The 17,186-nt window shown below is 35.2% G+C and overlaps 1 protein-coding gene across 4 annotated transcripts in view; it reads right to left on the bottom strand.

Moving 5' to 3' along the window:
• RPRD1A (regulation of nuclear pre-mRNA domain containing 1A) overlaps positions 1 to 17,186 on the bottom strand; it is a 63,487-nt gene that overhangs the window by 20,593 nt on the left and 25,708 nt on the right. For 3 of the 4 annotated variants that reach the window (XM_081562418.1, XM_081562420.1, XM_081562421.1), the window contains exons 3-6: positions 14,533 to 14,639; positions 14,356 to 14,453; positions 11,920 to 12,046; positions 11,636 to 11,811 (exon numbers count right to left, since the gene is read on the bottom strand). In XM_081562418.1, the coding sequence (XP_081418544.1) occupies positions 11,636 to 11,811; positions 11,920 to 12,046; positions 14,356 to 14,453; positions 14,533 to 14,639 (508 nt within the window). Of the gene's footprint in view, positions 1 to 7,215; positions 10,325 to 11,635; positions 11,812 to 11,919; positions 12,047 to 14,355; positions 14,454 to 14,532; positions 14,640 to 17,186 lie in introns of those variants that run through there. The other variant, XM_081562417.1, reaches the window with a different exon arrangement.

The raw sequence follows: 17,186 nt of genomic DNA, 5'->3' as shown, positions 1-17,186 counted from the left end.
GTGGTGAAGCCAGATTCTTAACTCATGTAATCCAGTTCCAGAGTCTCTATTCTTCAGCACAGTGCTGAAGTGCCTGGCTATTGTGTTCATTGATCCAAGACTAAGCTAATTAACTGGAAAAAATGTCTGATCACAGGCATATGTTTCTAGCCTAGCCTTATCTCTCAAACACACAAAAATATTTTTATTTGTAATTTAAAATATACCCTTAAGAAATTTGCAGAAGAAACAAAAGCCAAAACAAGAAATAACAAAAGTAAAGTGTTTTTAAGAAAAACTTACAGACTGAAACACTGACTCAGTAAGATAATACAGACACGTGTATTTTAAAAACTAATTACATAAGCATCTGACAAATAACTCCAAGATTAAGAATGGCTGATGTTAAAAAAAAAAAAAAAAGTTTGAAGCAGTCCCAAAATAGCATGAGCAAAAAATGCCAGTGCTACATTGTCAAAAATATACTCCACCAAAAAAAAATAAAAACCCTCAGAGCTAGAAGAAAGTTTATATGCAGCCAAAAAAGCTCTAAATTATTTATGCTAAAATAATATTTTATTTATTGGAATTAACTTCAACATTCTTTAAAGAATAAAAAAAAAAAGACATAATTATTTACTTTGCTTACTGAAGTGATCTTTTCTCAGAGTTCATTGCTTTCATCAAACCTGTACTTTCAAATACTTATTTATTTGTACAATTCCTAAACCCACGGATTAGGAAAAATAATCTAACAGTAGAGAGAGAAAATGCTTTAAGCACTCACTGCAAGCAATAAAAAATATAAGCTAACCTACAAAGAAACACATGAAAGTTTCTTTAAAAAGCAGACAGCAGATTAAGCAGTATTTAACATTTACATTAAATAGGTCCAAATACTCCTATAAATTTCAACAAGCTCTATGGGCAGGACTATTTTCCCGTTGTTAGACATTTATAATGCAGATTCTCCTATGTGTCACTTTAACAAGCAACCTGTGCCTGTGGGGACCCCCGGCAGCACGGGGAGGGTCCAAGGACCACCGTGACTAAAGGGGTACTGGGTGGCGTGGCTCCTGTGCTAGGAAAACAGAGGCAACGCTCCAGTCAGGTCTGGGCTGACTGGGCACACTCACAGAACTCTTGGTGCTAACACCTCCTCTGATGCAGATTCCCTATCCACTTGCCCCAGAGTTGTAGCAGCTGTGAACTGGCCAACTAAAAGCCAGTATGAAATCTCTTTTTTCAACAGAGATCAATAAAACACTGACAAAACTCTCCACTCCCCCCATTAGAGAACCATGCTATGAGGGAGAACAAGTACAACAGAAACAGCGACATCAACAAAAATCCGCAGGACTATTAAAGGAAAACAACAGAAATACGGAAAAATGATGAGAAAAGATAAACAATGTGGAAGAAAGATTCAAGAGAGTCAATATATAACAGGAATTTAAGGAGAAACTATGGTAGCTCAGACAGTAAAGAATCCACCTACAATGCAAGAGACGCAGGTTCAATCCCCAGGCTGGGAAGATCCCCTGGAGGAGGGCATGGCAACCCACTCCAGTATTCCTGCCTGGAGAATCCCAGGGACAGAGGAGCCTGGCAGGGTCCATGGGGTCACAAAGAGTTGGACACAACTAAACAACTAACACTTTAATAAAAAATTAACAAAAATAAAAGGCAACATACATTTTTGTGATAAAAGGGTACAGCAATGTCAAGCCAAATTTATGAAAGGCCAATATCCTAGATATGTGATAGTCAAAATGGTAAATGTGTAGAAGAAAGGAAAAAAACACGGTAACTAGGCCAAAAGAAAAAGAAAGTGACCCAAGAATTCTACATTCAGCCAAGTACTCATATGTGAGCAGAAAGGAAAGTCACTCACAGACATACCAAGACTCGCACTAATTTTGCTATTTGTCAAGACTTCCACATCTCTGTCCTTCTTTTGACATAGTTGACTGGAATAGCTTTTCAAGTAAATTTTTAAATGACAAATAATATACAAATAATATACTAAAATTAAAAAATAAGAAAAATATGATTTTCTACAGACCACTAAGAGGATCTCAGTCCAGTTCAGTTCAGTCGCTCAGTCGTGTCCGACTCTTTGCGACCCCATGAACTGCAGCACGCTAGGCCTGATCTAGGATTCTATAAATGAAACTGGTCGGTAAAGAGCAAAGAGAAAAGAAGGAGAAAACTAAAAAGAGAGCTATTATTTCAGAGTATGTAACTTCAATATCAATAGTAGGTTGTGGTTTTTACCTATAATTCTGGATTTTTGGTATAACCTACATTTTCCCCAGGAATGTATGTGAATGTATACAAACACACACATACACACACAAATATATAAACATATAAATGAACAAAAGCTTTTGTGAAATTTCCTAAACAAAAGTATATAATAAATTTCTAGCTACTGCTCAGAAAATGGAGATTACTAGTCTCAAAACCATTTGCTCCCTTCACATCAGAAATATTATTCAAGCAGAGGCTAGTTAACCTATCTTTTGAAAAGTATGCGAAAATAATTTCTGGCACTGGGTAAATTAGATGCTCTCCAAACCAAACATCAATCTAATACTACAACTATCATTTTTCAAAGAAAAAACTCAATTAAAAAAATGGACAAAGGAGTTCTCCAAAGAAGACAAATAAATCACTGACAAGCATATGAAAAGATGCTCAATATGATTAACTATCAGGAAAACACAAAGCAAAACCACAATGAGATACCATTTCATGCTCATTAGAATGGCTATTGAGCAACAAAAACAGAAACAACAAATGTTGACAAGGGATGTGGAGAAAGGGGAGCTCTGGGCATTGTTGGTAGGAATGCAAAATAGCTGTGGCCATTATAGATGGTATAGTATGGTAATGGCAGTTTCTCAGAAAAATAGAAAACAGAATTACCACATGATTCAGCAATCCCACTCCTGGGTATATAACCCGACGATGTGAAAGCAGGGACTCAAAGAGATATCTGCTATGGACCCATGTTCACAGCAGCATTACTCACAACAGCCAAAAGGCAGAAGCTACTACAGTGTTCACTGATGGATAACTGGGGAAAAAAAGGTAAGTTTATACATATTATAAAGTATTATTCAGCCCTAAAAAAGAAAATTCTTGGACTTCCCTGGTGGTCCAGTGGTTAAGAGACCACCTGCCAATGCAGGGGACATAAGTTCAATCCCTCGTCTGGGAAGATCCCACATGCTGAGAGACAACTAATTCTGTGCGTCGCAACTACTAAAGTTCATGTGCCCTAGAGCTTGTGCTCTGCAACAAGAGAAGCCACTGCAATGACAAGCCCCACTCACTGCAACCAGAGAAAGCCCACAAGCAGCAATGAACACCCAGTGCAGCCAAAAACAAATTTTTTTAAAAAGAAAATTCTGGCATGTTATAACATGGATGAACCTAGAGAATATAATGCTAAGTGATATGAAAGTGAAGGTGGTAGTTGTTCAGTCGTGTTCAACTCTGTGCGACCCCATGAACTGGAGCCTGGCAGCCTCTCTGTCCACGGGATCCTCCAGGCAAGAATACTGGAGTGGGTTGCCATGCCCTTCTCCAGGGGATCTTCCCACCCCAGGGATTAAACCTGGGTCTCCTGCACTGCAGGCGAGTTCTTTTATTATCTGAGCCACCTGGGAAGCCCCTGCCGTCAAAAAGACAAATATTGCATGATTACACTTATATTATATACCTAGCATAGACTTATTCATAGAGACAGTTTGTCAGGGGTGGTAAGAAATGGGGTGTTGATTAATGGGTATAGTTTCAGTTCTGCTACATGAAAACAGTTCTGCAGACTGGCTACAAAAGAACATGAATATACGTAACAGTATTGAACTGCACACTTTTAAAAATGGTTAAGATGGTCAACTGTATATTTATCTTACAATTTTTTTAAGTGTCAAGAAAAAAAACTATACCATTACTTTAACTGCTCCCAGAATTTATCCCACTAAAGATTTTTCTGGGTATTATGCAATTTAAAGGATCTGGCAGTAGGGCAAAAGCAAAAAAAAAAAAGTAAAATAATGGCTTTTGGTATTTATTGCCAACCATCTTTCACAAAGAATGGATGATACATGAATTTACATCAACAGTGTAAGAGACCCACTCCCATCTCCCCTTGCCATTGCACAGGATGCCATTTCATTTTCTTAAACTTGTAGCTAACATGAGCATGAAAATCATATCATGTATTACTTTTTCATTTTCCCCTATTTCTAAGAATTTATGAAACCATGATCACAGATAAGCATATTCTTAAACTGGAAAAAATAAACGCTAAACAGCAGGCAGCTGGCTAAAGAAATACTTCTTTAAAACAGAATATGATCTAGATATTAAAATGAGAATCTCTGTGATCATAGGAAAATGTTTACAGTACACGTGTAAAAAGGACAATGTATAAAAATGTCATACATGCTAATCCAACGACTGACCCCATCTTCCAAATCTTGTCAAGGGTTATTTCAGGAGGAATGAGACTTCAGGTGATATCTGTGCTTACCAATAGTTTCTAAACTATGAGGAGCATGTACTACTCATACAATTTTTTTTTTAAAGAACTAATATTTATTGACCCTTCAAGCTAGTTCTCTAATATCCTTTTAGTCAACGCCAGAATCATTTGCACCATGGTTTTCAATCTAATTTATCACTGATTCCTCTTACTCCTCTGATCCAATTAACTAATTATGGTGATTCAATTGATCCCCACACCTGCCCATTCCTTTATTTTCTCATTGCTATCATCAACTATGGTCTAGGCCTTCATTACCCACAATGTAAAATTTCCAATTAAGTCCTATCTGGTCTCCATATCGCAAATCTCTTACCATTCTAATCCACTTGGCAACTACAACCAGGTTTCCAAACACTGCTAATGCTACAAGTCCTCTCTGGCCTCTGGGCTGTTATAACTATCTGGTCAGCCAGCCATTCAGTGCCCGTCACAATTTGATTCCAACCTACTTTTCAATCTCATCTCACTCCTAATAATTCTCAGTTGCTACAGTAACAACAAATAATTGTAGCAGCTGTCAGTTATTGAACACTTTACTACATACAGGGTGCTAATTGCTTTATATGCATAAATTTCATAATCACAATGCTTCTCTTGAACGGTATTACTAGTATGAGTTCTATTCCACAAAGGAGGTAACAAGCAGAGAGCAATTAGAGTTTAATTCCTCTTTTTACATAAACGAACAAACATAGACGAGGACTGATTTCACTTGTAGCCACAGTTCTTCCATCAGGTAGCACTGTGATGCTTATAAATTCAGCACTTATGGACTGCTGACTATTACTGTCCATTATTCATGTTTTCTAATATATCGTTAAAGTGTTATTCCACTAAAGACAAAAAGTAAACAGGTAAAATAATTTTAAAATTCCAAAATGGTCTTTCATTCTTTTGTTCAAAATTCTCAGCTGCAGTTCTAGAACCCACAGTCCTTTAACACAAAACCCCTTTTTAAAAAAGTACTGGGCTTATACTAATATGACTTAAAAATTAACTTATTTTGTGCTGAATACAATTTTCTTCAAAAACCTCAAGTATCTTTAATCATTTTATCAAAGCATCATTCTTTCTGATTTAATCACAAAAGAAATCACAAATTTAAAATAGAAAGATTACATACTGCTTGCAAACTACATTCGTACTAGCATTCATTCATTCATTCATCCTTTGATGGCCAACTATCATTTTACTGACTCAACAAAAACACCTGCCTACTAGGAGAAAAAGTTCTGCTCCAAACCCTTAAGATATGGCAAGCGACTTGGCATGTAAGTAAAGATCAGGAGACAGCACTGAAGCCACTGCGTTAGCAATTGGCAAAGCAAAAGCCCTGGTGTGAAAACTTGCTTCATCTGCTTAAATTGATGCCTCTGAGATGGTTACAAGATGAGGTTAGCAGAGACTTGACACTAGTCATCTCACAGGCCATATATGGCGTCTAAATAAGATCCAAACGTGTAATAGGAAGCATTGGAGAGTTTTGCATGGGGGTCTGATGAGACCTGTTTTCTTCTTAAAAGACCAATCTAGCTCCTGTGATGGAGAGAGTTAAGAGAGGGTGCAGGAACTTCAGCTGTTAAAACAATAGAGGCAACAGACAACAGTGTGGTCTAGCAGGAGTTATGAAACATATATTATTACTTCTATTTAATTAGACACAAAAGGTCCTCCATTTACATAACAAGCTGAACTCCACTCCCTCCCCAAAAGTCACTAAAACAATAAAACAAGCTATCAAGGCAGAAACCCACAAGGAAAAAGGAGGAACCACAGTATACAGATGTCCTGCAAGTTTTAGAAAACAGAAAAAAATGAAACAAGGGATAATGACCAAGGGTAATAGAATTCATCCTGAGGAATTTTGGACGTTCTGAGGACTCTGAGGCACCAAGCTCCTTGAAATGTAATGGTGAGCCTTGTTTTGTCAATGAAGACCAAATAGATATATCTTTCCATCAATCTGTTAAAACTCATCCCATAGAGCCAACAGATGAGGGATAAGAAACTAAGCCAAAGACCAGCTTCTGAAGATCCGAATCACATAGATAAGGGGTGAGGCACTGCTCTGAACACAGATGTCCTAAGTTAGCTACTGAGCAAATGTGAACCATTTTCTCTAGAGAAAAGCCATGGCCCAGAAGAGAAGACCTATACAGATTAATGATTATCTGAGAATCATCAAAAACAATGACCTAATATAACCTTACTGAAAGTCTTTAACATGAATCAGCAATTTCATCTTTAGGAATTTATCACAAGAGGTAAGTGAGTAGGGAGTTAATAAAAGAGATGTTCACTGGGAATTCCCTGAAGTCCAGTGGCTGGGACTCAGTGCTTTCATTGCTGAGGGCCTGGGTTCAATCCCTGGTCAGGGAACTAAGATCCCACAAGCCTTGCAGTATGGCCAGAAAAAAAAAATGTCCACTGCAATACTGTTTATAGTATCAAACCAATGGAAACAATTAGTCATAAAGAACAGATAGTTATGATATATCCATACATTAAAAAAGAAAATAGTCACATAAGATGCATATATCACATGAAAAGGATAACATGCAAAATACATGGACCCAATACATAAGGCTAATAAGCCTTTTGCTTATGTAGCTTTTTTCCCATGATGAAAACAGCTTACTGGAATAGTTATTAAAAATAATGAAAAGATTACATAATCCTTGAAAAATGGATATATTAACCATAGCAAAGTTTTAAACTTAATAATGATATTTCAGTCTCAAAAATAATCTAATTAAGACACCAGTAACATCTGCTTCTTTAAAAAAAATTCATATAGCTCCATCTTATTAAGTTAATTTTAAATTTAAATCAAATCAGTATGATTTCAATGGAAAGACAAAGTATAAAGAAATAACTAAAGATTCCATAAGCAGTTCTCCATATTCTTACTACTATGCCCTTGAATGATACTTGTAATTTGATAAATCAATAAATAACAATCGAAAAGCTACATGCAAACACCTTTAACATTTTAAAATGTTTAATTCTGTATCTTCAGTGCTATATATTTAAAATATTCTATTTCCTATATTGAGAGATATAAGTGTTTCTAATCACTAAATGTTTCAGGCAAAACAAAATTTACCTTTCTGCACTTTTAAAAAATGGAAATTAAACTTTTTGGAAAGCAAAAAAATTTTATAAAAGCAAGCACTCCTGAAAACGCCAAGTAAATCAAGAAATGTCTACTTAGGGAGATGTCATTTAAAATACTAATTATAAATAAAGGCAAATATAAATAAGATAGTAAGAGGGAAGAATTCATAAGCACAATAATCATTAGAAAAAATTAGACAAGAAAAACAACAAAAAGTAATAAAAACAAAAATCTACTAAGTAATTAAATGTGTGTAAAACAAATAGGCCCATAGAATAGAAAAATGACTACAATCACAAATATACATGTATATACAGAAATAAATATGATCAAAGTTATATTTTACAATATAGCAAAATAGACTATCATTAAATGACTAATCATTAACCAATGACAAAAAGACATTTACTATCACTTTCAAACAGTTAGTTATATCCCTATATCACATATATCATGAACAAAAAGTCCTAATGGATAAAATTATTAGGGAAAAAAATCTACAGAAAACTTGTATAGCATTTTTACAATTATGAATTGAGAAGGCAATCCTAACTATATCCAAAAAACCTAGAATTTATAAAGGCAAAGACAAATATTAATTAGTCACGGAACCATAAACCTAGAACCAAAGTTAAAGAGATACAGGAAATTTACAACAGAAATGAAGTGGCTAACAAATATTTTTAAATGACCAACCTAAGCAAACAAAAAAAAAATTTTTAACCTATCAGATATGCAAAAAATTTTTAATATTTAAGTTTTTATTGAATTACTTACAATATTGCTTCTGTTTTCTGTTTTGGTTTTTTGGCCAGGAGGCATGCGAGATCTTAAGCTTCCCTGACTGGGGAGTGAACACACCCCCCCTGCATTAAAGGCTAAGTCTTAACCGCTGGACCATCTGATTTTGCACCAGATATGCAAAAATTTTAAAGATCACTGACTTCAGTATTGGGTGAGGTTGTGCAGGAAAAGATGCACTCACACTTCAAGGAGGTGAAAAAAGCAACATCAACCTTTAACCAGTCATTCTTCTTGACCCAGCTATTCTATTCTACTTCTGAGACTCAATCCTACAGATATATACTAGCACAACTAAACAAACCTGCATCAACAGGATGTCCTCTGTAATAGTAGCTGTAATGCACAAAACTAATAAAAGCACCTCAATGGGTACAATCTGACACCATGAGGGACAGACTTAAAACAAACAAACAATATTCATACCATGAATATTATGTCCTCATTTTTTTAAATCAAGTAAATCTGAATATACTGATAAAAGACTGCAAAGGATAAACACTATCCTCTCTGACAGCTTTCCCACCCTGACTTCTAAAACTTGGAACTATGATTTGATTTCTCCTTTTAAGAGCCATCAAACCATGATTTCCAATTTTCTATGTGAGTCTACCAATTTAAAATTGATCAAAGTATCATGAGATAAATAGGTATTTTATAAAAGCCTGTTTTTTATACCAACTGTATCATGAAAAGAAAAGTTACCTGCTTTAATAACCAGCTATAGTTAAAAAGTTTAAAAAATGATTCATAATTTCTAAAATTTTTTTTAAAACACTTCATGTTTTCATTCATTACAAATGTTTTAATACTGGCTTCCTTAGGAAATACGAAATAGCCAATTCCTGAACTGATACTTTAAATTTATATCCCCCCTTCTTTTTAAGAGCAATTAAGGACACGTCAATACCTGGTCAATCACACCTAATGTTCAAGGATGCCTGACAAGTGAAAACTATGTGATGCTATCACAGCTGATATGGTCTAAATCCTGACCTCTCAGTCTCAACTTCAAAGGGATGCCACCTATTTGGCACAAAATATGTCTAAAAAACTCAAATTATTTTCACATCTTCTGACAAAAGAATCACCTAGTTATAAATGATAATTTACAAAGAGTACTACAGAACAACTTCCTAGTTTATTAGAAATCTAAATATTTTTTACTTGTAAGAAACATCTGACATAATTTATGTGCTTTATGATAACAAAAATCTAGTCATTCTAAAACACAACAAAAAAGTTCCTAGAACACCTTATTTTGAGAAAAGTGACTACCTCTGAGGAGGGAGGAAACAGAGACAGGGCTTTAGCTGCTGCTATAATCTTACATTGAAGCAAAAACTGGAAGCAAAATTTTCACTTTGGAGGCAGATTGCTTGGGTTCTAAACAATTCACTACCTCTTTACGGCCTTGAACAAATTATTTAATCTCCTACCATTTCCTTTATTTATAAAATTCGTATAATAATGTTTCCTGCTACACAGAATTAAATCCGTTGATATACGTGAAGTGCTTAGAACAGTACCTGACATATGGTAAATTTCATTATTATCATCAGCCTCACCAACTGTAATTGTCAATCATGAAATCTGGCTTCCTGGAAGGCACTGGGATAAGAGGGGGTTAGATCAGATGGTATCTGATCATTTTTCTATAATTTCAAACATAAATGCTATTTTTGTCAACAGTGATATATAACCAGTTCAAGTGGGAAAGCAGTATGAAATGGAATAATGAAGTTCCAGTCTTCAATTTTCAAAAACATGAGACAATTCAGGCTTTGGAGTTTGATATTTATTTTTAGCAGGAAGAATATGCTAAGGTTGATGACATCATTAGAAGATACGTCCATGTCCAATACCTGCAACAGAAGCTCAATAGAAGTTAAAGAAACCATACCAAAGACTAAAGACAAAAATTACATGTCATTACTTACCCTTAATTCTGCTAACAGTAAAACAAGTAACAGTGTGTTTAAGACTGAAGTTCCATCACAAGATCAAAAACTGGTAAGTCAATTATCAAACTTACTTTTTGGAAAGTTCTATCTGTTCTATATAAAACTGGGCAGGCTCTCTAAAGGTGAGCAAAATGTCAACTAAGCTTTGAGTGTGTATGTGTGAGCAGAGGAGGGGCAGACTGAAAAGGGGTAATGCTACACAGTGCTGACAATACGGGGTGGGAGAGCTCTGATGCTGGTACTTAGTCAACTGTGATCACAGGTAGAAATGGTAATCATCTTTGGCACAATCAGAGACTGCTGAAACAAGAACTAAACTCTAATAAATAAAAGCAACTTAACAGATGCAGCATCATTTCACATACCTAGAAATTTAAAGAGAACTGTCTTAAAAAAGGGATCCAGACATTAGAAATCTATGTATTATTAGAAAAAGAAATTACTATAGCAGCAAACAATTTTAACAAGAACTAATCAAAGATTCTGTCAAATAAAATCAAATCTGTTTCATTCCCTACCCCTGACAATGGCCACTCTGCTCAAAGGAAATTTGAGTTTCTTCTTTTAACCCCTGCACCTCCAGACTTCTTGTCAACAGTATCAATCATCATTCAATTTAAAGAAGCAATAACCTTCTACTTAAGGGTGTGTCCAACCCGAGAGTGGAGTAGAAATATGTTAAGATTCAAGAATGGAATAGTTAAGTAACCTGAAGACTACCTTCCTAAGCAAAAATGATAAACTGCTCAGGAATAGGGAAACTGGGGACTGGCATACCCATAACAAAAAGTCTTTATTTCTTAATCGTATACCCAAGAGACCGCATGTACTCAGAACAGGAATTAAGTCCAACTATAATTTACTGTAGCTAAGACCAGACTTTATACTAACTGCTATCTTCCCATTATTTTTGTTATTGAGGATAAGGGTTTAAACGCATAAGATGAATTACTATTACTGGAATTTCACGAGTAATTTTAAAACGCAACCAATTTTTGCTCATTTCAAATCTCTAAATTTTCTTAGGCAGACTGATTTGGTTCAAGTAAAAAACCAATTAATGAAGCTTAATTGGAGTAGCTTACCTGGGCCGTTGTCTAAAGGGGACTATGTTCAAAAAGTGCAAAACGTGCAGGAATATTAAGCTATTTTAAAGTTCCTACCAAAAATAAATTTAATAAACAAGCACTAAATAAGGAAAAGGTTACGCACTTCCAATTTATGCTCTTTCTCTGCAAGGGCTTCCTTTTGACAACGAAGAAAATCTGCTAACATTCGAGTGAGCTGCTTCCTATCATCTATTTCAGCCGCCAACCTGCCGTTGTAGTCTGCCAGCAACATACAAGCATCCTCTACCATTTTAGAAAGTCTTTCTCCAGACTCTTTATCTAAGAAAAGCACAGGATAACAAAAGTATTACACAACAAAAACAATGCTATATGCTGTTTCCTTACCCTATCCTCCTGAAAAGTTCAGATCAGACTTGCTTTTCTTACCTGTTATTTTATCTAGAAGGGATACTTCTTGAACTTCAACAGGCAAAGAAGCTATCCTTTGATGAACTGCTGCATCACCAGAAGCTGCATTTTCTAGATCTTGCAATGCTCTAACGAGATCTAGAGTCTAAAAAGTTATACAACTTTAGAACCAAAATCAGTGAAGCTTAAAAAAAACATAAAAGACTTAAAATTTATTTCATATTCCTTAATCTGACTATCTGACTATTAAAATAATGTGATTCATTTGTAAGCCAAATATATACAGTGGTAAGAGGGAAGGCAGGCTATAACTTCAACCTGGAGAATACAAATTTTATGAATGACATATTCACTGTATTATCATTATACTAATATATAAGAAGAATTTCTAGTATTAAATTAGATATTGGGGGATGGAAAATACAAATCATCATCTATCATAACACAGAAGAGCCCCCCAAATTCTATCTCCTAATGAAGTAACTAAAGCATTAGAGAAATGCACTTTTGGAATATGTATGTTCACATGTGATACCTTCAATTATTCTATGGTTTGTTACTAAGATCATTAAACTATTACAAAGTTTCATATATCTGGTGACTAATATTTATATAATGCTTAATCCGCATTTTAACATCAATATTTTAGTTGCACTGTTTTCATACCAGCTATAGTTAGGAGGGATGGGCAAGTCTTTGCTGACAATTTCATAATTCATAACATCCCTAAAATTATTCTGAAGAAAACTGAGTAAATTTTCTTTTCCCTAGTCTCCATTCCCATCCACATCCTTTTACTTTTTTTCTTTTTTTCATCTCTAAGCCTAGATTCTGGAACACTTAAGAAATTACACACATACATAAAAAGTGTGGGATATTATTAACTCTGTATATATTTAGATGACACTGACAACCAGTTTCGAATTTTTCTTTAAGCTATCCCCTTACAAAAAATGTTATTACTGGAGTCTAGCATACAGCAAATAATCAAACATGATTAGAATTAATGGAACCTAGTAAGAAATATACTATCCCCAGTGTGCTTTTAATTCATTACTATGTTTTTAAAATCCAAATATTAAAAAAAAATTATTTTGTTATATTTCCCCACTACAATGAAAGTGAGCTTAAGAGCAATGACATGACAAGGAAGCTTGTTTCTCATGACGTCCCAAATAACTTACATTATTATTTTTTAATCAGACTTAGAAAGTTCTAAAATGTTCTGGATTTCTAAGAAGAAATCTAGCTTTATGGTTTTGACAATGTATGCATGCTTTAATTATAAACTACGCTCATTACACCTTCACACTTCTACATGAAGAAAGCAAACTGAAACAACACTAGCCTAGGACTTCTGAGAGAGGAGAGCGAAATTATTAGATTCTATAAAGAGAAATCTTTGCCATTCTGAGCCATTGAGAATTTAGCAATACAACTAACCAGAAAATGGTCATTATAAAACCAAAAGCAATTGCACTGTATACAACAAGTACTAGGGAAGAGTCACGTCAGAAACTCCTACAAGTACACCTTAGGTTACTCTTTCATCAGGGAGAACAGGAAAGGGTCAGACCCATTAATTAAAACTGGAGTAAAATACTGTTCTTGGAGTGAGTTTCAGTCCAGGTCTCCAAGTCCACCAAGCACTTAAGTTCTTATTACTCTACAGGATACTAATTCCTGCTAACCATGTCTGCTTCCAGACAAAGCTCAGCAGGAACCACTTTCTGGCTCACATACTGAGTTATGTTTCTGTACCATTTGTAGCCCATGAAGATATTTACCTTGTTTTAAGAGTATGGCTATGTCTTCATTTTCTCCTTTAAAATTCTATCTGTCCCTCCTATATGTTTGAAACATAGAAGGAGGAAGCTTTAAGACTCAATGCCCACATAATTAAGGTAAAAATGTCTTTTTGGAATCATCTGATGGTTAGAAAATGCTATACTGTACCAACCTGGGAGGACATGGAGTATTAAGATAATGATTCTAATTCATCTTATTTCACCATGGAACTACATGGTTCCATACGGTCACATAAAACTGTATGAATACATAGTTGTTAACTCTAACATGCATTTTTACACGTTTAAAAGCAAAACTACTTAAAAAGATTGTTTATCTCTAGGCATGGAATTTTTAGCATACTTAAATCAAATAATAAAATAGTCTTACATTTTATTTAAAAGAAAACTGTTGAAATGGTGGATATCTCACCAGATCTAATCGTACCTGGCAATCAAATCCTTTCTATGTGAAATATTGCCTAATATACAACACACATTAAACATAAATGATCAATCAGAAAATAAGACTTATTCAGATAGCTTGTTTCCTGTACCCAGACTTATAATAAGTTAATTTACAGAAATAAAATAGCAAAATTAGTAAAGCTTGATGGCTACATGAAATACTAGAAATGTAACTCCCTCAACAGAGAAAAACTGCTACCTGTGGTGGTTCACTTGGGGATCCTAGAGAGGAACAGTTTTCATTTTCATCCACCTTTATCTGCTCATACGTTCGCTTCCTAGGCTTCTTGTCACCATCTGAGTTGAAAGAACATTTAAGTTTTAATGAGAGAACACATTTCAATGAAGAGATAATGATAAAAGATTATATACTTACAAAGAGCTTGCTTAAGTTGTTCTAATACATCATTTTCATAAACAGACCTTTCTTCCCAAATAGATAGCACTCTTCCAAGGTGCTTCTTACAACTTTCATCAGTTTCACTAAAGAGAAGATAAAAACATTAACAGTAAAATGCACAGTGCCATTGCAAAGATAATGGTGATTTTAAACACAATGGCCACCCATTCCCTGAAAAAAGCTGCCCAAACGTTTACTGAGTTTCACTCTGTGACCAGCAGTTCAAGGGTGAAGTGACCAAGACAGACATACTCTCTGCTTCCCTTAAATAACTTGGAGACATACTATTAAGCAAAAAATTACAAAAAATGATGAAAGTGCTAGTACTGGTGACAAGGGGTTATCAAGAAAGTACCTCTAACCTAATGGGGGCTGAACATAAAGCTAAGGAAGACTGCTAATGGGTGATTTTGAAGCTTATTTAACAAATATTTACTGATCAGTGTATGATCTCTGACACTGGAGATACAAATGGAGCTTTATGGCAGCTGTTAATTGTAAGAGCCACAAAAGAGAACAGTGTTAAAGATGGGTTTAACAGAGACGTGGCCCAGTTCAAGAGAGATCAGGAAAGGTGTGGGAGGAAGCGTATTTGAGGAAATGATATATTTATTCTGAATTCTGAAGACTGGACACACAGAAGTGGGAAACAGCCTACTCCCAACCATTTTCCACCACCTTCACCACTCCCACTGGAGACGGAACCACTGTGATCTCGTGCCTGGATTTTTTAACGGCCTTGTCATTGGTTTCCCAGGCTCTACTCCTTCATCCTAGTCTCCACTAATGCAAATGATCTCATACTGCTCTCAGTCCTCTAAGAACCACCAATTACACCAAGGAAAAGAGCAAAGACTTTATTTACCCTGGGCCACAAACTGGGCATGTTCTACTTCCTGGCTACCTCTTAGACTACATTTCCTAAATACAAATCTCCTTGCTGATCGTCAAATATGCCCAGCACATGGCTATCTCACTGTGTCTGCCTCGAGTTTTCTCTACCCAGGATCCTTTCCTGCTAGATAGTCAAATGGCCCGTTTCATCCCTCCATTCAGTCTCTGCTCAAATGCTACCTACTCCAAACTGTCAATCCTTACCTCATGAAATAACTGTCATCACACTCTCTAGCTCCTTCCCTGCTTTATGTTTCTTCGTAGTACTTATCTCTTTTTTTTTGACATTTTCAGATATATTAATTTGTATTATTCTGTCATCCACTGAAATTCAAGCTCCACTAGAACAGAACTTTATAGTTCATTCACTATTGTATCCTCACTGACCAGCACAAAGTAGATGGTCAATAAATATTTTATGGAATTTTAGGAAGAGGCAATAAATAAAGCCCAAGCCAGAAAGAACTAAAAGTTCAGTTAACTTAAACTACATAAACTCTAGTGTGGGAGTGGGGTGGGTGGCGGGGGTGAGGAGGTGAGAACCACTCAAAGACAAAAGACTGTTATAGTCAGTTCTACAACTACAGCTACAGTTTCCTAGATGGATTAAACAATACTGGAGGCTACTGCAATTATACAGAAATGACATTATGGTAACTGGAATGACAGGAAGTCTAAGAACCAAGGGAACTATATGTACTATACAGGATAAAGCGAGTGAAGGAGAAAGGACAGTGTGATATATTATAAATCACGGTATCACAGAGAGTTCAAGATAATACCTGCTTTCTCACAGGGGCATCAGGATAGATGAAGTTTCCATTCATCAAGAAAGTGAACCCACAGAAAGAGCAAGTTTGACAGGGAGGAAGGATATTGTGAATTCAATAACAGCCATAGTTAAGTCTCAGATGTGTGGAAGCATATAACTAGAAATCAACAGGCAACTGGATATACTACAAGACTAAAAGGAAAAACACTGGACTGGAGCAAAGATTATTGGCTTTTAGGGTGTGGATAATAACTAAATATATGAAATGTATGAAATCACCCAGAGGGCTAGTAAAGAATATGACACCAGGAGGCTGAATTCTAAGAAACACCAGCACCTGAAAAGATGATAAAAGACAGTATCTAAATTGAAGGATAAATAATATTAATTTAAGAAAGCAACATACAGCAGTGTTTCACACTCTGTAATTCTTAAAAAAATGCATCTACTGTGACTAAACTTCAGGGCATATGGTAAGTATATTTTCATCCTTAAATCATTCGTTCAACATAGATCATCATTCACCACTGAATTGTACAAATTAGACTGATGTAATTGCCTACCCCAATGTTTACCCAGTAATCTACCAAATATTTGCATACAATATTTGGAAATAAGCATTTTAAAAGCACACACTTCTACCTTCAGAATTTTTCTATAGCAAAATTTTCAACAGGCTTGTGATTATTTTAAATATTCTGTATTTACAAAGCATTTAAAAATGTGACATATACCCACACACCAGAAAACGTTAAAATCATTATACACAATACGACAGAAAGGGGTAAGTTTTTCCAGAAATACTAGTTGAAAGATTGATCATTATAAGCACACAAATTTTCAATTCAACACACTTGTTCATTCTTAATGAAGTTCATTCCAATATGGTAGTTGCTTGGTCACTAAAGAAACAAGTGAACTCCAAATGCCCACCTGAACAAAACCTTTTCCTTCACACAAGTAT

This window comes from Giraffa tippelskirchi, chromosome 14 (genome assembly GCF_054371585.1).
Source record: "Giraffa tippelskirchi isolate mGirTip1 chromosome 14, T2T-mGirTip1v1.2.pri, whole genome shotgun sequence".
Classification (NCBI taxonomy): domain Eukaryota; kingdom Metazoa; phylum Chordata; class Mammalia; order Artiodactyla; family Giraffidae; genus Giraffa; species Giraffa tippelskirchi.
This window is presented reverse-complemented; position numbering and strand designations above follow the sequence as displayed.